This window comes from Sphaerodactylus townsendi, linkage group LG07 (assembly GCF_021028975.2).
Source record: "Sphaerodactylus townsendi isolate TG3544 linkage group LG07, MPM_Stown_v2.3, whole genome shotgun sequence".
NCBI classification, from domain to species: domain Eukaryota; kingdom Metazoa; phylum Chordata; class Lepidosauria; order Squamata; family Sphaerodactylidae; genus Sphaerodactylus; species Sphaerodactylus townsendi.
In genome coordinates this window covers 101,171,078-101,198,219 of record NC_059431.1, presented here as the reverse complement: position 1 = coordinate 101,198,219, position 27,142 = coordinate 101,171,078, and the positions used below count along the sequence as shown (strand labels likewise).

Below are 27,142 nucleotides of genomic sequence, written 5' to 3'. Positions count from 1 at the left end.
CTTTTATACATATAAATAGCTGCATTTCCATTCTCTCTTTGTTTCTCATTTTCATTTTCTCCTAATATCTGCATGTAAATGTCTGAAAATAGCATCTGTAATTGAGGATTATGAAGTATAGCCAGCTCCTGACAGGCTGCTAAGGAAGATGGATTATCCTCATTTTTCTGTAAATTTTGTCAATTTTGGAATTCATAAGCTATCAACACTGATCAAAATGTGACCGCACAGCTGTGTCAAAAAAGAAAGGAGCGATGACGACGGAGCTCCCTTGTTCGCTGAGAAGATTGGTTCTCTCGTCCATCCCCCAGTCCTCAACCCTTACTCCCCAACACACCCCTCCTGAGCAGGGAACGAGCGAGAGAGAATAAGAAAGCACCACTTGTCACTGGTATTTTCAACTACAGCCCCCTCTCACCCACCCCCCAAAATATTTAGATAAACAAATTGAACGTACACAAATCCTCTAGTGCACTGATTCAAATCACAAAGTATAATTTATTGCATGTTCTCCCTTCTTTATTTATCCCTAAGTAGTGAACACGATTTCCATTCAGGAGGTTTGTTATGTTCCACTCCTACCAGACAATCACAGCACACTTGAGGCAATTGTTTAGTCTCTTCCTCTCAATTTTCCCATTACTGGGAGTAAGTACTGTTGGGACTCTTTAATAGCCTGACTGCAGCCCATATCAATAACAGATGAGGTTTAATCGTCCAACACAAAAATTATTTAGGCTCGGTAAGGACATTCAATGTCATTTGCATAATGGCATTTCTATCCTGAGCACCTAGGCCGTCGTGCATAAACAAGGCCCTGGGACCATAAATAATAATAAATCATGACGTCCACGCTCCTCTTGCCATAATAGGAGCCACTCTTTGTAGAAATTATTTTGGCAGAAAATGGGCACTGTAATTTTAAAGACATGTGACAGGCCACAGATTCGTAAATCACACACACCCCTCAGTCAGCCTTTCTCTCTCACTTACACACAGACATTAAGTGTTTCCAAAGTGAGAATCAAAACATGTGAATTGCTGCTAAAATTACTGAGACTTGGGGCTGAAACTGTTAATTCTTTTTTTTGTAATGTCTGTTTATATTTTTTTCCATGTTACCAGAGAATTTGTTATCAATTCAGGTGTTACCTAAACAAAATAAGCAATAGTGTGGAGTTCCACACCCACCCCCACCCCCCACACACACCTTTATTGTAAACAGACCATGTTACATGAAAATGAACTGAGATGAACAAACAGAGCAGAAGTAGATCTGTAAACCTAAGGTGCAGAGAGACCTTGTGGGTTGTGGGTTTTTTCCCAGAAAAGTTGAGATTCTGAAAATAGTCACCCCCCTCAAGTTACCCAATTTAAAAAACTTGTTTTAAAAAAACCTTCTACCTACACACGTACATTTGAAAACAGTAACAGCTACTGCAAGGAAAGCACATATACAATAATGAGAAAGACAGGAAAGAAGACTCCCTTTGAAAAGTGGTCACCATCCCAGGCATACTTTGTGGAGGAGATTTGCATCATGTTGCGAAACTTCACAAATTCAAAAGATGTCATAAGAATTACAAAGTGAAGGTGTGCAAACGCAATTATTTTGGAGGAAACCCATCTCCTCATTTTGTTGGCTAGATCATTCAGGAAGGTTCATGTCATCAAAGAAATTCTTAACATGCTGGAAAACCCGGCACACCAAAGTGTACATTATCACCCTGAACTTCCTTGGTTTCCCATCCAAGTCTTCATCAGGGCTAACCTTCCTTAGCTTCCAAGATCTCATCAGACAGAGCCAGCTAGGGCAACTTTATTACCTATTCTTTTCATACCAGAAGCTACGACTGGTTCTAACCAGTCCCTTTTAACTCCCAGCCCCTTCCAGGTGTATTAACTAAACTCAGCCTGATTATCAACTAAAGCTGTACAAGGCAAAGTCTAAGAAATTTACTCAGAAGTAGACCCAATTACTGTCTTTGTAACTGTGCATTAAGGATTAAAGCCTTAATTGGTTAATGTATCAATTAAGTCAATCAATGCCAGCAGTCCTAATTGAAAGTCTTAGAAATGGCAAGGGAATTAAAATTGACTTATTACAGGAAATTCCAAGAGAAAAAGAACATGGGCAGCCAAATCCATAGCTCGAGGCAGGTCAGAGACAGAACTGCTGCCGCACCGCCACACGGCCTCCAGAGAGCTTCCAGGCGGTATAGGGAGGCAGCTAAAGGAGAATAACCTGGCCAACTTAATGGATTATTCCACCATTTTGGTCTGAAAGTTATACCCTAGCAATCTTGTTGGTCCTTACAATGTTACTGGACTCAAATCTTGCTGATCCCTCTGAGTAAATAACCCTGTCAAAGGCAAGGAACAACCACATTCCCAGGGTGTCTTTTCTGAGACTCATTCTAAAGGACAATTTTCAGAAGCTGAAAACTTCTGAGGACAAAGCCAGCAAGAACCCCATGCCAAGACATTTTGAAAGTTTCCCATTGCTGGAGGATTTTAGCTGCGTTGTGTCCCTGTTAGAGAGGGAAGTGAGGTATTAATGGAGGAAATGAACTTAGAAAAATTGTGTATGTTGTAACACATGTTGTGGATTCATTCGCAGTAACATCAAGGCTATGCTACTGTAACACAGTCTTCTTGGATCTCTCCTTAAGAAACTCCAGCTGTTTCATACCACCACCCTCCAGTATTTTCAGGAGCTAGGTAGAATATGCATATTACACCTAATCATTGCATTAGTTGCCAATGAGTCACTAGGTCTGATTCAAGGTACTAGTTATCTCCCACGAAGTCCTTCATGACCTAGAATCATGCACCAGCTTTGCACATGTGAGTGAAATCTCCTGAAGGTACTGAACCCTACAAATGGGTAAGATCAACAGCTGCCCTACCTCAGTTTTCTATGTTGTGAAAAGTGCCATCAAGTCACAGGCAAGTTATGGCAATCCCATCAAGTTTTCAAGCCAATAATGGTCTCCCATCCCATTACTAACCAAGGCTGACCCTGTTTAGCTTCTGAGATCTGAAGAATTCAGGCTAACCTGGGCTTTCCGGGTTAGGGCACCTTGTGGGATAGCCTGCTCAAAGAGGCCAGGAAGCTCACACTCTTATCATTCCATAACATGCATAAAACAGAATTATATAGGAGGCCATTCCTGTAAAGGGAACAAGAAGGGTATATACTTTAGACAGTCTGTGGCTATTATATAGCCCAGCCATTCTCAACCAGGGTTCCCAGGTACTCTGGGGTGCTGTGAGCATGTCCCAGGGGTACCGCAGCAACACTACCGCCCCGCCCCCCTCATTTTTGTGGTGTCTCCCACCGGCGCCAGCAAGGACATGGAGCTGGCCCATGGGGCAGGGCCTGCCACAAAGTCAGCAGCCACCGCCACCCCCCAGTGCTACCCTTCACCCTGGGAGGGGAAGGTGGGGGTGTGGCAAGCAGGGGCAATGGAAGGTGGAGAGTGGCAGCAGGGGTACCGTGAGATATGAAGAGTGAGGTCAAGGGTACCCTGACCTCGAAAAGGTTGGGAAACACTGGTATAGCCTATATACCATTTTGAGTGTACTGCTCTGAACTTACAATCAAATTTAATTGCATTGTTTGGTATTTAACATTGTCCCTATTTGTATTGATTTATAATTACCTTATAGTTTCCTTACTGCATTATTTTTAATTTTATATTTAGCCTTGAGTTTCAGTGAGAAAGGCAAACTGCAAATGAATTTAGTAAGTAAATAAATTTTCAGTCTATCTTCTTGCTTTGTTTGACTGCCAATCGATGGCTGCACAAATTCCCCTTAGAACAGTACAAATCTGGCTTAGAAGAGCCATTTTGCTAAGAATTGCTTGTTAGAGAATGCTCTTAGTATCACCTACCTCACAGAGCTGTTGTTAGGGCAAAATAAGGAGAGCCTTGTTTGGTATCCACTCTTGTATGAAAAGTAGGATCATGGAACTGTGTGTAACAAGTGCTTGCTTTTAGCAAACAGCTACCGTGTTTCCCCCGAATATAAGACAGTGTCTAATATTAATTTTTGCTCCCAAAGATGCGCTATGTCTTATTTTCAGGGGATGTCTTATTTTTCTGTTTTCTGTTCGTCGGGCATGCTTCCAAACTTTGCTATGTCTTACTTTTGGGGGATGCCTTATATTTCACACTTCAGCAAAACCTCTACTACGTCTTATTTTCCGGGGATGTCTTATATTCGGGGAAACAGGGTAAATATGATTGCTCAGAGAGAAGGAGAAAGCCAATAAGATGTTTAAGCAAGAAAGAGTTAAGCCTGATCTCATATGAGCATGATATTATGGGAATAATGTTTTTCTCCTTCTCTTTCCTAGGAGAAGTTGTAGTGGACTGTTAGCCAACTATTTAAGTCTAATTAGATATTTTTCCAGTAATTAGATACTTTCTGTTTTCACTAAAGTGGATATGCCTGCCTCCTTCATCACAAAGCTAAACTAATTAGGGTAAGTTCACACAAGAATTTCTACTGTGGCTAACATTTGACAAGATAGTGCTAACACCAGATGGAAATTTCAAGAGAACAGGCGGCTACTGCACAACTTGGTACCTCAAAGTGTGTGTGTGTGCATATGTGAGTCCCCATAAATACAAAATATGTGGGATGGGACATTGCACCACTGGTATGAATGAGAGCTAGTAGAACGACAGCATTAAGGCTAAAACCTGGGTTTTTTATTATTTAGCAAGAGTCCCTCTGCCAAACACGCTCTAGGTGATACATAACATTTGATGCTGTCATACAAATTAATATTAAAATCCTTAAAATCAAACAGTCATGGCATAATCTGTGCAATTTGCAATAGGCAGGGTCAGTTCCCATTTTTAAAAAATGTGGCTTATATTTTGGGGAAATGCAACATCTGAGTTTGTGTGAATAGATACACAGCATACACAAATATTACAATTCTCATTTTGTAAATAGATGCATAAATTCATCTTCATCTTCTGTATGCCTCCCACCCCATGGCAGGTATATGGGAGAATCAAAATATCTCATGACTTTATACACCATGCCGCTCCTTCTCATATGCTATTTTATGGTACCTTGTCTACTTTAAAGCACCTATAAACTCTGTTCACATATCATATGAAACCATGGTTTTATTAAACTGGTTAATGTGATTTTCTCAATGTGGGCCACTCTGCTAACTGAAGTTAGTTAAAGTATGCCAAATCAGGATCTGAAACCATGCTTTGAAGCAGAGGCGTAGCTCCAAGGGGACAGGGGGGCGCGACACACCGGGCAAGTGCCCCTGTTGGGGTGTGGCGAGGGCGTTCCGGGGGCATGGCAGGGGTGGGGCAGGGGGCAGAGGACACACCAGTGCACCAGAAGCTTTTCCCTCTTGCTATGCCTCTGCTTTGAAATAAGTTATGACCCATAGATAATCTTAGCTGCAGTTTTGGGTGGTGGGAAGTTGCCAACTCTGACATGTCAGATTTTTGGACAGCTGGGGGGCAGAGCCTGCATTCAGGAGAATTCGGAAGTGATTTCACCTAAAGTCATATACCATAAAGTCTGCCTTCTGAAGATTCCATGTTCTCCAGATGAATTGATCTCTGTAGTTTGGAAATCTGCTGCAATGCTGGGCAAACTCCAACCCCAACTGGAAGCTGGCAACCCTAGCTGGTGTGTGAACATGATCAACCGGGTCATGATCATGGATTGCTCTTCAGCACTCTCCTCCCCAGAGAAGGTGATGAAGCCTGCATTCATAGAGGCAAATCAGGATTTGACTGATGACTTACTAATTGAATGCTGGTTTCATAAACTAGGCATGGCTAAACGAAACCATGATTTGACACTGGATCTGAACTGAGCCATAGCATTCAGATGTACCTTCACAGTTCTCTTAGAATTCTTTCAACCCACTTGGAGGCAGGCAATGGCAAACCACTTCCAAATGTCTCTTGCCTTAAAAACCCTACAAGGTCACCATAAATCAGCTATGTCTTGATGCTATGCAAATATACCCATGCTGCAGTATTCAATCAGTTATATAAAGCTGGGGAACTACCATGATTATACGTTTTTTTTAAACGTGCCAGCAGCAATTGTATCTATGGCCATTCATGCACTTGTGGTCTCCTTCACATTGAGAGTCCATTCCCTCAGAGTTTGATTGTCATATACCATGTACACATTTTCCCCTTTTTGGCAGTCACCCCATCTTCAGAGAATCCCTGTAATTTCTGGAAGTTCTGAAATGGCAGCTTTTCCCCTCCCTTTGCAGGGAAACCGAAGATCAGAATGCATTTAGCTTTCTTCCGGTTTTCTCACTCCTCCTTGCCTTCCCCCTGACCACACCACCGCAGTCCCTTCCAGTCATTGGGCCATGGTTTCATTAGGATCAGAAGGGCTTTCTTTTTAAATTTTCACACTGAAGGCCTATTGCTGGAGCAACAGACTCAGTGAAATTGACAAGAAATTGACATGGTCCAGCAAACGAATGCTAGAAGCAGCAGGAAAAAAAACAGCCAGCAGGCAACCTCCCCTAGGAAACAACAAGGAAGTTGTGGGGAGGAAATGACAGTTGGTGACATTTTGCAGAAGGAGAATCCCTCTAACCAAAAAACTGTGGGATAACCCTGCTGTGAAGCACAGTCGGGTGGGTAAATAGTGCATGAATAAATGGCCTATTTTAAGTCCACAAAATCCATACAATGGCCTTTCATCTATGAAATGTCTTCCCAACATGACAGAGCACAGCAAAAGAACCTAACTAACTACCATGCAAGTGATCATGTTATTAGATTAGCTCATCTTTAATGGAGAAAGCAGAAATGGTGTCCTATTCCAGGCGATAGCTGACCGCACAATCTAGAAATCTGAATCCATGGTCACTCATACAACATTTTCACCACAACTGCTCAACAAGCCCTGAAATAACACTGCCAAATTGGAGGAATTCCTTTTTAAAAAAAATCTGGTACTTCTTCAAGGCACCACACTTTAAAAACTATATGGCAAATACTGCCTTGAAAGATGTACCTTGGAAATATAAATTGGCTCATAAATGTAAGAAGTTTCTGCAAAATGAGGTGGAGAATATTAGCAATTTACAGATCTAAACATGAAAGAATTCTATTCTGGTTTAGTGAAGAATGAAAGCAAAGGATAATTGCAGAAACTATACTATGAACCAATATAACAGGATGCTTCCATTAGTTGAGGTTTAAGTGCATATTTCCAGCCATTTCCAAAACTCAACTGCAACACGGCACAAAGACTTTCTGTTTAAATTAGCAGGTTCTGGGTTATCGCAGCTTCCCATTACACAAGTCAACAACCAGGTTTACTTGCTTATAGATTTCTCTTTCACTCTCTAGTAGGGGTAATACAGGCAGCATAGTAAGTGAAGCTTCCATACCATGGGATATAGTTTTTGTCTCCATTATAATGCCCAGTTCCAGACAGTTCTATATCTATTTTCCCAGCACAAGCAGTGAACATCACATACACACTGTAAACTGCATGGATGATCTCCCTGGTTCTATTATTTTTCAAAGGCACAAAGACTATGTGAGCAATTATATTGTACTCATCTCACTCAAACATTATGTCTTGACATTATATTGAAAAATCTGAAGGATGGCCAGTAAATCACTGCTCAGCCCCAGTTCATGTGCAGAGTCCAGTGCTTACTTTGCTACTGTATGTGATGCCTGAGACTTACGGAGTTACCAATAGCTGTCTGTCAAAACATATGGGAGCTATGAAATCAAAAATGCTTTCCAACACTACCCACACTTTGGTTTTCTTTTAGATAGTTAAAAGCGGGCTATTTAAACTCATGTGGGTATGCTACCAAACAAGAACAAACTTACTAACAAAATAGCCAAAAATATTTAACAAGCTGCTAACATTCATGAGCAATATAGTTTGTTTTCATAAAAGATTCATTAGCCACCTTTCTACCTTACAAAACTCAAGGGGCAATCAAAGCAATAACCATAACAATACTGTATTGTCGAAGGCTTTCACGGCCGGAATCACTTGGGTGCTGTGTGGTTTCCGGGCTGTATGGCCGTGTTCTAGCAGCATTCTCTCCTGACGTTTCGCCTGCATCTATGGCTGGCATCCTCTGAAGATCCTCTGAAGATGCCAGCCACAGATGCAGGTGAAACGTCAGGAGAGAATGCTGCTAGAACACGGCCATACAGCCCGGAAACCACACAGCACCCAAACATAACAATATTTTTAATTAAAAATCACAGTTTATGACAGATCCTAGAATTGCACCAAAAGCACATTAGGGGCTCTGGCCAATGGCAATACTTAACTTGGCAGTGCCTAAATAAATCAACATGTATTAAAAGAGTATTGCAAACTCTCCATAGCGTTGTTGGCTCTGCTCCTGATTCTGCTTCCACTGCTGACAAGAGACTACAGGATTCTCTCTTCAAGATAAGACAGAAAGACTACGTGGAATATCTTACATTTATCTCTGCTGAAGTTCATTTTGTTAGCTTTGGCCCATCTCTCTAACCTGTCCAGGTCATTTTACATCCTGACTCTGTCCTCTGGGGAATTAGCTACTCCTCCTAATTTGGTGTCATCTTTAAATTTGATTAGAATGCCCTCTGTTTCATCATCCAAGTTATTGATAAAAATATTGAATAGCACTGGGGCCAGGACAGAACCCTGTGGCACGCCACTAATCACTTACCCCCACAATGAGATCACTGCTGCTTTTCTCTCCCTTAATTTTTACCCAGATGCTCTCAACATGGCCACCAGGATTTAAGTCATGGACCTGCTCACAGCTGTAATCATCCCTGATGTATAATGCTACTCCTCCTCCTTTCCTGTTTGATCTATTTCTCTGAAATAGGCTATACCCTTCAATTATTACATTCCATGAAATAATAGGCTATACCCTTCAATTATTACATTACATGAAATAAGCTATACCCTTCAATTATTACATTTGCTCCTTAGGTTGGTTTTCTCCAGAACACCCACAAGAGGGACACAATTTCAGGTTCAAATAACTATAACTGTGCATTAGACTAAAGCAGGGTTGTCAGACCTGTTAATCACTACAGTGGGAGAACAGAGGAGGGATTATATCTGGACTAGAAATTGTGTTACTTCCAGGCAACACTCTAGGAATATCCCAAATCGCTATGGTAAAAACGACGGACACTGGAAGGGATTCCAAGGGGAATGCCCATCTCTTTCAGGTTCAGACGCCAGTCCCACCCCTGATTTCTCCTACTGCAATGATAAGCACTGGTTGGCAAATGAATAGATTAGAAGGCAAATGCTTGCTTCACCCAGCCAAATGGCAATAATAGTAAATAACTACAACGGGACACTAGGATTTTGCAAAGTGAATGGCACATATATAGGATTGCCACAAGTAAGCTGTTAGTATTTGTTATCATCGAATAATTTAGTTTTGCTATCTTATACTGCTATCATTTTATTTTTCTTGCTACTCTGTACCCTTGTTCAGTACAACAAAACACCTCTCCATTTAAGCACCTGTCTGCTTTCCTACTTATCTTTCATTACAAGATTATTTATGCCAAGAACCAGAGCTGCACAGACAACAGACTGAAATATCTTGTGTCTAATTCCATACCTGTAGGGGATGCTCTTACATCCATATCCCAACATGGAGACCAACCTGGGTAAATCATTGCCTGACTTTCAGGAAAATACCAACATAAAACCATACATGTTCCAGAAGCTCAAGCAGTATAAATCAATGAAGTTTAGCCACGCTGACCCAGGAAGGCTTAAGTGTACAGCTGTGGGGCTTTTCAGGTGAGTAGTCATGTTTGTCTGCAGTAGTAGAACAAATTTTGAGTCCAGTAGCACTTTAAAGACCAGCAACCTTTCCCAGGATATAAGCTTTCATGAGACAAAGCTCACTTGGATATAATGTTGTTAAGAAGTCTCTATTGGACAATCTTAGCTGCAAAGAATCAATGAATAAGAATTAAATGAGGATAGGACCAAATAAATGGGCTGAATTAAATGAAGAAGCATGGTGCCAAATGTTCATGTGACTGCATATCAGATTTCATTTCAGATGTTATCGCATGCTTTATGATATTATACTAGCATATCTGTTGCTAAAGTCCATGCCATGGTTAAGAAGTGACATAACAGTACTATGTGTCTTAAACAGGTTGCTAAAGAAACAAAGCACACTGCTTTTTTTGAAGAGGTGCTTAAATGTTTTCACAAGTTGTAGAAACCCTTTCAAAAGCAAAAAAAAAACCCTGTAAACTGCATACGTGAGTCCAGCAGCTATTCTTTTCACAACACATTTCTCAGTAACCACAAGTCGATTGTCATGCAACACGCCGGGCTGCATCAATCACACTGTGTAATGTTGTGTCACATAACATAACACAATATGACTGACGCCACCCAACTTGACATGCTGCAACATGGTGCGATACGTAAAGAAATTTTATACAGTTTTCCATGAAAACTGCAAGCACAAAACCAGCTTGTCAGAAATGTACGCAGAGAGGGTGGAGGTTGTGGCTTGTGAAGGCTGAAGCTTTTGCAATTGAAAAGGTATAATTCACAGTCTGTTTACACAACTGTAATAAATGTGATCAAAGCAACAGAAATGGTCTCTAAGACATTATCCCTTTAATCGGAAACGTGTCAATTTAAACAAGCATCTTCTTGCCAGAGGAAAGGCATCTTCTGTTGTTCTGTCCATTGTCACAAACATGCTCTTGATTATGCAAAGAGGTCTTCTTGTGGCCTGAGCTGTGATGGGCCTATTAAGTTGCTCTCATAAAAAGACCATCTAGGGATGCTGTATCCACCTGCTTTCATTGGAGGTTATAGACTTTGTTGTGAGCTGACGCAGGGGAAAATAATTTGACCAGAGAAAGCAGTTTGAGATTTGGCTTTCGGCAGTTACAAGGGGCTGCAGTTCCTTGAAGGGTGGGGGGGGGGGGGCGGGCTGATGTTGCCTTTGGACTGGTCCAGCCTGTGAGCCTTATTTGCTACCTAAAAGAATTGGGACCATGCAAAAACACAAGACTCCAGGACTTTATCCTCACAAGAAAATGAGAAGTTGGCACAGCCTCAGAGCTTCCTGCAGCTTAAAGAATTGGCAAATGCAAAATACTGTAGTTGATATTTGTAATACAAAATATTCATTACTTTAAATTTCAATCTGATCATCTGGATGGGACAAGAATTCCTTGAAGTCAATAGGTAAAGGTAAAAGAACACTGGGCCATTACTAATCCATCGGTGGCCATCACCTCATGACACTTATTAGGCAGACTACGTTTACGGGGTGGTTTGCCATTGCCTTTCCCAGCCATATTGAAATCCAATACCTGCCATAAAGTAGGATTCTCCAGCCTCTGGTAGGTTAATCCAAATAACTCTAGACGATGCAGCATTTGCAAGATTCAGGAATGCTGCAGTACGCCACTTCTCATCCTTTGAGCCTTGCACACACTACATGAGATGGCAGGAGAGGCTTCTAACCAATAAGATCCAGGAGATCTTCCCAACTTCATCTTTTAACTTATCTTTTTTTCTTTGAACTTATCTTTTCTGGAACTTATCTTTTTCTTCCCAACTTCAAACATGCCAATCCATATTTGGTTTACTATTGGCCAATGGAAATCCTGAATAGGTAAGAACATTTAGGCACCACATTTCTGTAATGTCTTTGAGGGGTGGGAGGGGGGAGGGGGGGTGGCTCAGTAGTAAAGTATCTGCATGGCATACAGAAGGTCCCAAAATTAATCCCTGGCATCTCCATTTAATAGGACCAGGTAGTAGGTGATGTCAAAGAAACTGAGCAAAGAATACTGACTCATGGTCAAATTCAATATATTGCAGCTTTATGCAGTGCTGGGGCATGGGGGGAGGGGGCTGAAGCCCCAGGACCCATTTCCTTGGGGTGCATTGCAGCACCATGACCCTGTGCAACTGCCTCCTGCCCCCGGTCGCTATGTGGAGATGGGGGCCACCAGGCTGTTTGATGCTGGCCTCAGCTCATCCAGGTTCAGTCTAAAGCTCAATCCAAGCCTCAATGATGCCAGGATCAGATTGAGCAGTAGGGGATGACCAGCTCTAGCTATACACAGTTGGCTCCACCACCCCAGCAGCTCCAGCTCCAGTCAGCCTGCAGTTTAATGCTGGACCTAGGCGAGCTGAGGCCAGCATCAAACTCCCCCCCCCACCCGCACAACATCTCCACATGGAAGTTGGGGGCAGGGTGAGCTGGAAGGCTCCAATCAGAACTCCATGTGGCAATTGGGGGTGAGGTAGTCTGGCTGGCCCTGCTCCTGAGCTCCACATGGAGTTTGGTGGGCACAACTTGGGATGGGTGGGGGGGGGAGTTTTGGTCCCACCCATGGTTAGCCCCAGGCACCATTTTATAAAGTTATGCCCCTGGCTTTATGTGTGGTCATGTGTGTATATTAATGAAAAAATTGAGGATTTTTTTCACCACACTGATTTATTTTGTACCAAAAATAACGTTAAGCAAGTTTGCAAAATAAATATGCCTTCCCCTAGGCTTGTCAAATTTTTATTTCAAAAATACCGGGAAAGTGTCTTGTGAGGTCAGAGGTAGGAACTGGGTTAAGACAGGACACCAGAAGACCAACAACACAACCAAGGAGGTAAACTGACTAGCCATGGGCCGACAGATGGGCAGCGTTACAGGACAAGTCAATGGCAGAAAGTCTATGTCAAGTGAGATCTAAAATGAGGTGTACTTAACCTTTTTGAGCCTGTGTGCTCCTTTGGAATTCTCACTCAGGGTGGCGGGCACAACTACATATGGCTGCCACAGGATGTAGAGCCAACCACAAAACGTCAGGGAGTAAAGTTGTGCATAATTGTAATAGAAACTCTTCCACATCTCAGGCAGAGTTCTGACTTAGCCAGATACCTTTTAAAATTAACACAGCTTTTAAAAAAACGCATTACTGTCACACAGTAAATATCCCTGTGCTGTGCTGATATTTCCTATCATAACTATCTGAACAGTCAATCAAATCTCCAATAGCCAATCGGAAGCCCTGCTAGGCAAATTGCCCTAGCAATTTTCTATCAACACTTAGGAGTTGGGGACCCCTGTTCTAGTGATATCTGATTTTTAAAACTCTGATTGTCCACATAGAATTGTATCAGTTAGGTCAATAAAATAACAACTGATTTGACAAGCCTATCTGATCTGAGCTCTTCAAAGATGCAAAGTCGTTTCCAGGAATTCTATGTGGCCCAAGTAGAACCATCCTAAATAGGGGGACCTCTCTCATTTTACCAGAATAAAACAGGTCCATGAAAGATATCATAAATCAAAGAAGTTGTATTACCAGCACATTGTTAGCCCTTCAGCATGGAGCTTACATGCCTGTCTGTAAATATACTAACAGACAGGTATCACTCTAGAGTGGCGTAGTGGTTAAGAGTGGTGAACTCTAACTCTAATCTGGGGAACTGGGTTTGTTTCCCCACTCTTACATATGGAGTTGGCCGGGTGACCTTGGGTCAGTCACAGTTCTCTTAGAACTCTCTCAGCCCCACCTACCTCACAAGGTCTGTTGTGGGGAGGGCAAGGGAAGGTAACTGTAAGCAACCTTGAGACCTTAATGGTAGTGAAAAGCAGGGTATAAAAACTAACTCTTCGTTTAAAAATAGAACACTGCCAAAGCAAACCAAATTCCTCTGCATACAATGCCCAGTAGATGCTATCTGAGATAACTATGCTTATTCCGTGATATTATTATGCTAGCTCTGTGTAACTGGAATGGTTAGGAGAAAACAAAACAATACTGGTACATTTGCTGTATTTACAGATTCTTACAGATTCTAGTACTCAGTTGGTAGTCCAGAAGAGGATGCATATCTTTAAAAAGAAAAAGAGAAGATACCCATTGCACAGTTTAACCCCCACTGACCTTTGAACTCTGAGGGGGGTCATACACATGTCACTGTTCCCAGCTGTCTTTCTGACACTCTGCCCATCGCAGGCCTTAGCCCTTTCCATTTTGTGGAGGTATTGATCTGTTGGCGGCAATGTGCTGGATAATTAGCCAGGAATTAGGGTTTCTATTACAGCCAGGAGGTTGCCCCAGCTGATTTATCACCTGAATAATTTACTGTGATTGAAGGGAAATTAAAATGAACTCCATTCGACAACTGTGCACTTTTATGGGCTTTAGTGAAGACTCAAAATCCAAATTAATAGCCTGGTGCTGTTTAATAGTCTACTGAGAGTAAATAAGGGAAGGTTTTTCTCTGCTGCTGATGTGCTTTCTTGTGCGGGATTTAGAAGCCATTCCTCCTCCCCCTCCCCCAGTATAACTACTGATACACCGAAAAGTAATTTCACTTGAAGGAGATACAACTGTAATAATGATTAAACTGCTTTAAAGTTTTTTTAAAAAACAGTTGTGACAGTATATTTGTCCTTTTCTTCTGATACCATTCCTCAGTTTTGAGACAAAATTATGACAAATCATATAAAAAAGACTGCATCCTACATTATTATTTCTATTTACATACATGCATTTACAAATCATTTGATGAAAACTATAGTAATACATCTACTGCTAAGTCCAGGACAGGTTTGCACAACAATCTGATAGTACGTGGCTTCCGACTCACAATTCTTTCTGTTTGCTTCTTTACAATGGGTTTAGCATCCCTCTTCAATTTCTAAAAATTTTGAATTGGAACTGAAGGTTGAACATGAAATTTTAACTCATAATTCAAGGGGTTTGGACTGGTGGACAACTTTTGAATATTTTGATTTTGTGACAGTCAAATAAACAAAATCACAAGCTGTCAATTAAGAAATGCTGTCAAATTCTAAAGGCCGTTTATCAAACATTGTTAGTCATAAGAACATAAGAACTAGCCTGCTGGATCACACCAGAGTCCATCTAGTCCAGCACTCTGCTACTCGCAGTGGCCCACCAGGTGCCTTTGGGAGCTCACATGAAGGATGTGAAAACAATGGCCTTCTGTGGCTGCTGCTGCTCCCGACCACCTGATCTGCTAAGGCATTTGCAATCTGAGATCAAGGAGGATCAAGATTGGTAGCCATAGATCGACTTCTCCTCCATAAATCTGTCCAAGCCCCTTTTAAAGGTATCCAAGTAGTGGCCATCACCATCTCCTGTGGCAGCATATTCCAAACACCAATCACACGTTGCGTGAAGAAGTGTTTCCTTTTATTATTTATTATTTGCACATTTCCAAACTGTCCTGCCAAAATTGTCACTTTCCATTTCAACAATTACCTGTACTACATATACATCACTGGATATTAGAGACTGTTATTGTCCTTCCCAACCTAGGATCCTATTATTCATGCAGATCTGATCCATATTGATCAGTTATTCATACCTGTTAGGTCTCACAACCTTAAGCCAATAAATGGACTCTGAAGCATTGATCAATAGCGTTTGTTGAACAGGCATTGAAGCAACACACCTGGCAAAGTCAGTTCTGACAAAGCTGGCATTCACAGTCCCCTTTATCTCCCATAGAGAATCCTCCTCCCGTTTTCCCAAGAGTTCATGAAAAACAGACTTTGGAGCTAAGGTGTCCCAAGGTCGGTGGCAGATAGCAAGAGAAAGCCACCTGGTTTCCTGGCCTACAAGATAACAGATTTAAAAGTTCCCATGGGACAGGAGCACCAGGGGAAGCCTAGTTGTCAACAAAACATGTGAAGCCATAAAGTAAAGATCAAGGAAAGAATGCAGAGATTGCAGTGGATACATATAGCAGGCTGGTTACAGATATCTTTCTAGCAGCAGTAATTTGTTATTTTAAGCAGTTGCACGGTTCCAAGAATGTGTCTCAATCACCTAGATAGCATCTCCCTGACAATAACTGAATGTGATATCATTGTTCCACACTTTGGGTTCTAAATATTAGCACAACCTGTAATGTTATCATTGCTAAAGCAATTAAAGGAAGGGAGATTGGTCCTTACCAATTTCTATTGAAAATGTCTTGCATTTCTCTAAAATGTAATGCATTTCTTTTTGGACGGGTTTTTTTCTGAACCAAAGGGACAAAGAAACGGCATGAGTCCTTGATGAATACGGTGCACACATTGTGAACCAGACTGTGGACATAACAATTATTTGCTGTTCAATGCTGTTATCAGTCAACCCATGATAAGCATCCCATCAGTAGCAAACTTCTAATCCCACCATCCCTGACTACTGGGCAGTCTCACACATAGTTTGTTGCATGAGGAAACTGGAGGGAGGAAACTCTATGTGGTGCCACGGACATCACCAAAACATCTAGCAACAAGCCATTATCGTATGCACAATAGATATGCACAGTGTGTAGGTCAGATCTGTTTCATATACTTCATCGCTCCTTAAATTCCTCTGTTTGCCAAAAGTGAATTTATTATCAGTATCCTTTCTCTCTTCCCACACCCATCTATGCCTTTTCCTTCTTTTTTTAAAGTTCTTTCTAAAGACCTGAACCTTTGACAAAGATTGTCCTAATTCAATACAGTTGCCAACCTCCAGGTGGTGGCTGCATAACTCCTGATCTCCAGGCAACAGAAAATGGCCAGTTTGGAAGGTGGACTCTATTGCATTATCCCCATTGAAGTCCCTCTCCTTGTCAGAGAAAGGCCCTTACCAAGCACAATTGGAAGCAGCTCACAGCCAGTTCATCAGCTTAATGTAATCAAGCACCAAGTACAGAAGGGTACAACAGAGCTGAGTCCAGAATCCAAAGCAAGGTCAAAACTGGGTTCAGGCAATAGAAACACAAACCGTGGTTTTTAAGGCCAAACATGACATTGCTGCCACAACACAGCTTATCTTCCAACTCCTTACATAGCAGATATCCCACCCACCAGTGCAATAACCTCATGTAGCTGTGTTACTTCAATCTGGCTCCTGCAGAGACTTCTCGATGAACCCAATTCACCCCAGAGCTGCTAGCCTGCTGCTACGTCCCCTTTCCTGCATACTGGCGTGCAGTGTCCTCCAGAATTGCTGCTAGGGCTCGGAGACAAAGGGAGCAAGAAAGCTGGCAGGGCCTTCCCTGGCTTGGTGTCAGGAGGCTGGGGGATCTCACAGTTGGGGTCTGGCTGTGGCTCTCAGTCTGTGTGCTCTGACTGAGCCTCTGGACCTGGTCCTTGGGAAATTACTGAAGGTTCTGTCTGAGCCTGTGGGCCAAATCCTCCAGGTACTACTGAAGGCTCTGGTTTCAAGCTTGTAGCAGTACCTTGGACTCTAGAGTCAAAGCTGTGCCCTCTCTTACATCTGAGTCTTCCTCCAAGGACATTCCAGACATACTAGGTTGGGCCATAATACCCTCCCCCCCAACTCCGCCCCCCCCCCCTCAGACTCCAACCCCCCTGACATTTCCAGGAACTGGACTGGCAACCCTAGATCTAGCCTATTCACCCAGAAATCTTTTTAGACATGAAGATTGTAGCACTTTTGTGTGTGATTGCACCCAGATCTGGATAGCCCAGACTAGCCTGATCTCTTCAGATCTTGGAACCTAAGCAGGGTTGACCCTGGCTAGTATTTGGATGGGAGACCTCCCTGGAATGCTATGGTCACGACACAGAGGCAATTAATGGCAAACCAACTCTGAATGCCTCTTGCCTTGAAAACACTATAGGGTCGCCATAAGTCAGCTTTGATTTGATGGTGCTTTCCACCACCATAGCCCATTCCGCACAGGATAAAAACAGTGCCCCTGGAATGGTAAAAACACCATTCCAGGGGAGCACTTCACATGGCTGCAACAAGGCAGCACCGTGCTTCCCCACCACCACCACCACCAGCAAAGAAACGCTATTTTTGAAATTCGTTCAATGAGCAAGTCTTTTCAAAAATAGTGTTTTGAACCCAGTGCTGAGCAAATGGCACTGGATCAGAGACACTGCTTTTAGGTGCCTCCATTTTGTTTGCAAACTTACCTCTTCTTCCCTGCACTGCTCCACAGGGACAAGGGGACACACCTCCTGCCCTCCACCTCCAAGGTGTTGCCATGGCCCCGGGGCATGGCCCCTCATCCCTGTGGAGCTGCTCAGGGAAGAGGAGGTTTAGGAAGAGGAGGTTAGAAACAGAATGGAGGTGCCTCGGTGCAAAGGTGCCTCTGTGGGCTGCGACAGCTCTGCGACCAACCGCACGGGAGCATGAGAATGGTCCCGGGGCTCCACCAGCATCATATATACCGGTGTGCCACCACTTTACTGGCCCGTGCAGAATGGGCCCAGGTGTGATTGCCATTTTGTGTGAATAGAGTAATGTGTATATTTTTCACCTACTTGGTAACCCCTTCTAAAATTTTAATTTTTAGGATTTATGATAATGTATACTGAAAAATACATTGTCCTGTCCACACAAAAAATGGCAGCCAGCCATGTTGAGACCATAGCATATAGAATATTCTCCTGGTGCATGGAGGAACAGCACAACCAGAACAAATGAAAAGAAGTACTGTCCTTTGACTATCTTCCTCCTTCATCACATGGGACTTGTGTGTTAACCCCTTTCAAGGACGTAGGTAAGGGGGGGTTCTCGGGTTCAACCCCCCCATTATATGTCCGAAGCTCCGCCCCCCGTTTGTGGGTTTTTTGTATTTTAAAGTGTTTTTTCTATTTCCGGCCTGCAGGGGGCACAGTTTTTAAGCGAGCAGCACCAAAATTTCAGGGTATCATCAGGTGACACTCCTGATGATACCACCCAGGTTTGGTGAAGTTTGGTTTAGGGGGTCCAAAGTTATGGACCCCCAAAGGGGGTGCCCCCATCCCCCATTGTTTCCAATGGAAGCTAATAGGAGATGGGGGCGACACATTTGAGGGTCCATAACTTTGGCTCCCAAGAACCAAACTTCTCCAAACCTGGGTGGTATCATCAGGAGGGCCTCCTAAAGATACCCTAAGAGTTTGGTGCTGCTAGCTTAACAATTGCACCCCTGACAGCATGCACCCCCAAATTTCCCCAGATTCTCTTTTTAAATCCACCCCCTTCGGCATGAATTTAAATCTGAGAATCTGAGGTCCCAGTTTAAACATTGAAAGTGATGCTGTTTAAGGGTGGGGGATAATCCACCCCCAAACAGCATCACTTTCAATGTTGTTTTAACTAAGGACCCCAGATTCTCCCTTTAAGGTGGATTTAAAAGGAGAATCTGGGCTCCCTAGTTTAAACACCATTGAAAGTGATGCTGTTTGGAGGTGGATTCCAGCATCACAGTGGCCCCCATGGGGGGGTGCAAAACTCAGATTTTGCTCCGGACTCCATTTTCCCTAGCTACACCTCTGCCCGGAGGAGAGGGCAGAAGGGACTGCCGGCTGGGAGCCCAGCCGGTGGGGGGGTGGGGCGGAGGGGCAGGGATGTTTGCCGTCCCTGGCCTCGGAGAGCTCTCTGACTGGGCAGCGGGGTGTGGTGGGTAGAGTGTCGTGCTGAGATTCAGGAGCCTCGAGTTCGAATCCCCAGTCTGCTGCAGAACCTAGCTGGATGACCTTGGCCTAGTAACATGTTCTCAGACTCTGCTACCTCAGAGGGCTGTTGTAAGGATGACAGTGGAGAGCTCTGGGAAGCAGAATGGAGTTCCCAAATGTGTTAGTGCGCTCCCTTCTCTTTCTTCTCTACTAAGCTCCTCCAAATGTTTATATTTCTGTTAATATATGTTTATATCCTCCAAATGTTTACATTTTTGTAATGTTTTAATGTTTACACTTTGTAATGTTTTATATTATTGTATTTTTATAACTAAAATTTAAATAAAAAATAAGTACTGAGGCCAGGGTGCGGCTTGGGGAGGCATGGCCACGCCCCCCAGGGGTGGCTGGGGGCATGGTCCCACCCCCGAACCCTCCCATAAAAAATCTATACCTACATCCCTGATCCCTTTCTTTATCTGTCCCCATTGTTTTGATTGTATTGCATTTTTAAAAACCATGATAACTTGAGTTCATAGTAATGATGAAAATATTTTCATTTCTAAAAGGAACTTTCCTGGAACATGGGGCAGGTTCCATAGGGAACAGTGCTCAGGAGAGCCACTGGTGGTCTATCTAAAAGCACTATGTGACTCCCAAGTAAGTAAATATCACTGCCACAGACCCTATCAAGATGTAATCATGAAATCTCCTTATTTACTTTGGAACAATTCATTTGGGCCCTTGAAAATTATTTTTCCAAACATTCATCCTAAACTTGCAGTAACCAAATGAAATGTTGCAGGCTAGTATGTTTTAGGAAGATGTGGTTTTGAATTTGATATTTGCAAGGTGCCAAATTAAAAATTACTGCCCCACTCTGCCATGGAAGCTTGCTGGGTGAGGGCAACCTTGGGTCAGTCACTCACAAGTCATTTATGCATGCACTACTTACCCCGCAGCTGTTTACTTCACAGTGGGGTTTTCCCACAGATTTTTTTTACACAGGCATTCTCCCCCTGTGAAGTTTCCCTTGCCAAGCTGATCTGCCATTTTTCCCCACCCACCACTTCCTTGTTCTTTTCATGCAACTCCCATTTGGAAAGGTTGGCTGTCACCTTTCTTTGATTAGCATTTCTTTGCTAGACCATGTCAATTTCACAAGGTCTATCATTCCAGCAACAGAACTTCAGAGTTAAAAAAAAATTAAAAGCCCTTCTATTTTTAAATGGTAGCCTGAAGAGTAGGAGAAACTGCTGTTGTGTGGGCAGGGGAAGCAGGGAGGAACAAGAAAATCCAAATAAAGTTTAATGCACGGTGATCTTTACTTTCCCTGAGAAGGGAGAGAAAAAGTCACACTTTAACATGTTTTGGAAACCATACAGAGTCTCTGATCTGAGAGTGTGATGACCTCCAAAGCGGGGAGGAAATGTGTACATAACCAAGAATCAAACAAAAAGGGAATGTATGCTCACTGTGAAGGAGACCACAATGACCTCAATCTAACCTACTGCACAAGCTTATGGCAAGCATAAAAATAGAAGAGAGGAGAACGATAGAAGCTGCTTTGGGGATCCAATGCAGAGAAAGGCAGGGAATAAATGAAGTAAACTAAACAGATAAAAATAAACTGGCAAATAAGAAACTACACATTTCTTACATATGGAATACATTTTGTTCTACAAGTTTGCATAGTTGCATCCCTTTAATCCCTTCCAGGTTCCTGGATTTCTGATTTCTGTGTGCCTTGTAAACAACTGTTCCATTTAAACCTTTTACAATAGCTAAAATAATTTACACTAGCTAAAAATAAGTGCATTTTCCCAACATGTTTGCTCAATTTAGTCCCAATACACTGGGGCTGCTGAGCTAAAAGAACCCAGAGAATTCTCTGAACTTTTCAAATTATTATTAAAACATTTGTGATCTGGATTTCTGCTGTCTCTCACCAAATTGCTACCAATATCTCTTGTCGAGAGTCAACTCCACCTAATGGTTCATAAAAGCATTTCAGTCTTCACTGTTTTGCAAACTTGGAAAAAATGTAGTTTGACAGCCAAATGTTCCTACAGACTCTAAATCTGAGGTAAAATATAGGATAGAAACTCAGGCCATTTATGTACGTGTGGTCTCTCCACTCGATTTTCTTGGGGGAAATCTATGGGTAACGCACATAGCTTTCCCTGCCCCACACTCACTGTGCCTCAAAGGACCAAGGCTCTGCAGCTCAATTCTTCCCCTCCCTTTGCACCAAAAGCATGTACATTTTGCCTTTTGCTGGTCTTCTTGCTCTTCCTGGTTGTCTCTGCCCTCACAGCAGCAGGAACTCTGGGAGGGAGAAAATCAAGAAGCTGGGGGGCCGAGCTGCATAGCTGCCAGGTGCCTCGCTGCTGGAGAAACCCCATTTGCCCAGGAAGCTCATAGCCACGGTGCAGGAGGTAGCCATAGGAACCTAAAGCCAAATGCAACCTCAAGGGTTCAATACTTTGCCCAATGCTGGAATAACCCTTCTGCCTTCCGCCTCCGACTCCAGTGACCCCTGGTCTATGAATATTTACTGCTTGATAAATGTTTACTGCTTCTGGGAAATTTTATAAAATGCAGGTTCAAGGCAAAGATTTAATTTAGAACCAGGTCTGACACTCATAAAGAATCTTACGCATTGAATGGGAAGTTCCATCGTAGATGAGGGTCTTTCTCCATACAAAACAAACTTTTTAGCTCAACAGTATATTATATATGTAACCTTAAGTATTTGACAGTTTTCAAGCAATATTCTTTCTAATTGCTAAATAACAGTCCAGATTGATACCTTACTCTTGTGCACATTGTTATTTCTAGCTGAAATACAGATGTTTGGAAAGTTGTTATAAAGATGTACAATAATAATAGGGGGAAATCAAAAACTTTGATTTTGTTTATTGAAGTTTACCTCAAAAACAAAAAATCTGGTAGAATTTTGTATGTATCCACTTCAGAGTGCAACATCTTTTAAGGTAGAGGTTTTTATTATTTTATTTTCGGCTCTTGCAGATATGTTGACTGATTAACTGGACATAAGAGACAGAAATTAGTATCTGACTGCACAGGCCTTTCTAGAGATTGTAATTTTTCTACATTAACTGTAACTCTGCCAGATTTCTCTTCAGTGTGAACGTGAGAATACAAATTCTATGTTTTCCTCTGATTTATAACCCCTTCATACTTGATTTTGTAAATCCTTTTTTTCTTCAGTTCTTGAACTACCTTCTTTTCATTTTTAGCATGATCTCAAAGGGTTCTATATACCACTATGTTTAGGTTTCAAAAAAGAGAAGATCGAATACAAAGTATCAGTTATCAGTGAATAGCAAATATTGAATATGATGTATAGATTATTCAATACTACTGAATATCAAATAAGATTATAATGTGCTGAAATCAAATTTCAAATACTATGACAAATGTCATATATTGGATATCAAATGGCTGATGTCAAACACTGTTTGATGAACAGTGGTCAAAAGTTAGGTATTAGGGACAAAGTGAAGAAGAAAAGCCTGCTTTAAAAATTACCTGCTCTGGTTTGATGGGTTCAGTTGTTGTGAAGATGTCAGAATAATGCTGTCTTTCAAATACTCGATCCAACACTTCTAACTGTTGCTGGGTGAAAAGATCTCCCCGCATTTGTTTCCGTAGGAAATCTCTACCCGGAAGGGAATGGCCGTTTGGTACTGGAGATTCCTGAATACCTTTCCAAGAGGGAACAAATACAGATACAGATATATAGCTGTTATAATGGCAATCACCTTTTTAACAGGTAATTTCTATACATTTGTAACATAAGTGATAAAATTTAGTTGTGTATTTTCTTTAATTCCAGTATGACCTTTGATATATTTAACTTTATATTTATATAATACGAGAAATGTATTCCAGAAGAGGCACATGGAAATGCTTCAAGAAGATCACACAGCTGTTGAATAACTGATAGTAGATAATTAAATGTAAAAAGAGTCCAAAGTATCCATAGCATATGACAAACATTTCTCAAAAATATAATAGTTTGCCTCATGGAATAACTTCATATAACAGAATAGCAGAGATAGGCTTGGACCCTGCATAGAATTTCAGCAAGCACAATATTTATCAATATCCCCACCCCCCCCATCTGCCAGAGAACTTTAATTCCCTCTTCCTCCACCTATTCCTGGGAGCCATTCTCCCAGGACAGCATTTGGGGAGTCATTTGGGATTGCCTTAGGAGGGGAAAGTGGTGAAAATACCTCCCTTTGCACATGCAAAAATTTTAGACACTATCCAAACCACAAAACACTAAGTCACTTATATAGTCATAGGCCGATTACATACAACATGTCTGCTGCACAATGGGGGGAAATGTCCATTATAGCAAGATTTCTTGTACGAACCTATTTCTGCAAGCCCTGCTTTCACTTTCTATCTTCCCTGCAGCAAGTAATAGCACTTCTAGCATGAATTTAATTTTGTTTCACTGCCAGAGAGGGCAGATGCGCCAGTGAGCATAGCTTTGCCAGGGACCTCTTTCCTCTTCCCATGACCAGCCTCCTAGCTCCAACCTTCCCAGTCCATCACTCTGCTATCTATGCCTTTCTCCTCTCCCATTCCATATTGCCAGTTTTTTCCTGCTTTAAGTGCTTATTTTGAGATTTCAATATAAGTCAGTATCTTTCTGGCTCCAGCTCACCTCCCCCGCTCTGCTTCCGCACTCCCAGGTGGTCAGGAGGGCTTTAAAAACTTTATTTGAAACAAACTCTTTTAAAAACAAGTATCTCCCTCTTGCAGCAGTAGCAGCAGTGAGGGGGGAGGGGAAGGGAAAGGGACAGAATATCAGTGGCATTAAAAGAACCAATGATGGGCAGAGTTAAGAGAAGCAGCAAAAGGAAAGGACAGATGAGACTAGCAAGCAGCTGCGAGGTAGGCATTGGACTGCGTCCTCATATGTAAACAGAGAAATGCGAGGAGACCACACTTCAGTCCCACCATGCAGCCACCAGCCCCAAAGTAAGGGTTTCATGAGTAATGGCCATAGAGTGCTGCTATCACTGGTGCTTTTTAAATTCAGTGTAAAGTTTTCACTGACTTCAGTGATGTATATTTCTTCCCTACTATGTATTAGTCTTTGTTTCAAAAGTAGTTCAGAATTCAAGTCAAGAATTCAGAAGTCAAGACCATCTAAATTAGGAACGGTGAGAGAGATCTGGATCTGAAAGCAATTTTTTTTTCTTCTGGTCCTTGACTGAGCCACTGTTTGAAGAATCAAAACCTTTTAAAATAACCCGGGGAAAGAATTAATAACAATCATAATCTCATCAAATGACACAGGAACATCTGTGGGGTTTTCTGAGGTTAAAAAGTATTTTTAAATTCTTTTGAAGCTGAATATTGTACACTGTGAGATTTTGTTGTTAGCAATAACAATAATAATCACTAGTTCCATAATCTTTTGCTGGTTTATTTGTTTAATGGAGATAAATTTGTTCTCATACTGGCATTGTGGGATGTCTGATCCTGAATAAAAATTATATTCTGGCATACTAAAGGGCAAAAAAGAACAAATGCATAAAAACACACAGTATCTTCCCCGACTTCTCCAAATAATATAATGTCTAGAAGAACAAGTGCTGGGTTTAATCAACCGTGGCTTATAAAATTAAAACTGTGGTTGGTAGCTGCATGATAGCAAAAGGCCAGAAGCCCCTTTCTGCGGAGCATGGAATTGCTTGTTTTACATTTCAGGTTAAACCAACATTATTTGCAATTGGGCTTGGAAGTTATATATTTATATATAGCTAGTGATGTGAAAACAAAAAAAAAAGTTCTGCTCTGCTTTATTAAAACGATAGCCTCATTCCCATAGGAAATGTTTGTTAGTTATGTGAAGTTTCTCTCTCTCTCTCTCTCTCTCTCTCTCTCTCTCTCTCTCTCTCTCCCCCCCCCCCCCATTTTACCTCAGATAACTATGCAAGAAGCCTTGGGCTGAATTCAATCTAGACCAAACCAAGTTTGAAAATAAACTGCACCTTTTCATCAAGGTTTCAACCTCCCCACCGCAGCATGTTTCCAGTGAAGCCATCTAGGCCTATCTCGGATTCAAGAAATGTAACAATCCCCACTACCATGCAGTCTCCTGATTGGCTGTTGTGCCATGTTGGGGTGGGACCTTTTTTTCTCCCACAAAAACGTGCTCACATTATGATGTCAGCACGTCATCACATCAGCACAACTCCCCCACCCAAGTTTCTGGTTGGTTATTGTTCTCTCGTGCTCTCGCGAGAACAGCACTGCATGCACTGATTGGTTGTAAGGCATTTGCGTCACACTCCGTGGTGGGAAATTTGAACCAGGATTAGACTCCCGATCCTCCCCTCCAAACTGGATTGAAGACGTGTTTTTTTTAAGTAGTACTTTCAAGCAGGTTCAGCAAAGACGCAGGATAAGGGGGAGAATGAGCGCCAGAACCGGGATGAATCCTTGTTCATCGATCAGGCAATGGGGAGTTCTTCCTGAATCCTTGATATTTCGCGTGAGTATCACGCTATTAATTGACCGTGGGGAATCGGCCTTTTTAAAAGTTAAATAAATTGTAGAATTTTATTAACAACTTCAGGGGATTAGATTAGGAATTGTCAGCATAGAAAAAAGGCAGTTTTTATTTACATATATTAAGGTGTTTTCAGAGTTCAGCACAGATGGTAATTGATTTTTAGAAAAGATATCAGTTTGTCACAGAATTCTTAATGCTTGTAAAATGTGATAAATTTTCAAGATGTTACACAGAATATATTCAAGCTAGCACCCAGAAGTTGTGATAACTCTGGTGTTCTGTTAACTATATGGAAAAAGTATTTCACCACTCACTTTCCCTTCAGATTTTTCAATTCTTTGGATTACCTCACAGCATTTGAAGTAAATCCTATCGCAGAACTAGGGATATCTCTCTCACAATATGCAGCATGATTTCCCTCTTCTGATAAGAAAACTGGTCCCTTTCTGACACAGTCCATTTCCTTGTCAGTTCCCTTTGTTCTAACCATCTAGAACACTGATCACCTCTGTTCCAAGAACCTGGGCTAGGAATTCTTCTCTACCTAGAAATAAATTCCTTTCCTAGCTAGAGATAGGGATTTTCTTTTTCCCAATACTCGCTCCTCCAGCCAAAACCACAGGTTTCTCCCAGACATTAAAACACATCTGTTCTCTCTGGAATTCAGAGCTGAACTCCTTTCAGATCTAAGTTCTAGTGCTTCTTAAACTCCATCCACTTCCAGCTTATCACTCACAGGTTCTGTGAAGGTTCAACACTTTTTATTCCAGCTTTATGGCTCTGCACGTTGCCAGATTCATTACAACAACAAAGAGGCCTTACACTGGACTTGAGTGTACATGTGGCCAGATCACATGGGCCATCTGCAGATTTTGTCTGATCACATAACTGAGTATCCAATTTGAACATTAACCTGCCCCTCAAAAAGACTTTGGAGATTGAATAGACGCATCCTCACTCCTCACCAAATTTGGGAGAGAAGGTCACCTTTGCATTATCCCCTTGTAGGGAAGACATTTTGGAAACCATTTGCAAGTGTCTTTAGAAGAACAGAAGAAAACAAATGGAGTAAATAATTAATATATCAGATGTATCCCAGTTGTACATTTACCCTTCACAAAAAGTGTAAAATC

At 41.9% G+C, this 27,142-nt stretch overlaps 1 protein-coding gene across 2 annotated transcripts in view; it reads right to left on the bottom strand.

The window, feature by feature from the left end:
* The window catches only part of PAX5 (paired box 5), a 279,887-nt gene that overhangs the window by 154,152 nt on the left and 98,593 nt on the right, over positions 1 to 27,142 (bottom strand). For both annotated transcript variants that reach the window (XM_048502545.1, XM_048502546.1), the window contains exon 5: positions 23,000 to 23,175. In XM_048502545.1, the coding sequence (XP_048358502.1) occupies positions 23,000 to 23,175 (176 nt within the window). The remainder of the gene's footprint in view (positions 1 to 22,999; positions 23,176 to 27,142) is intronic.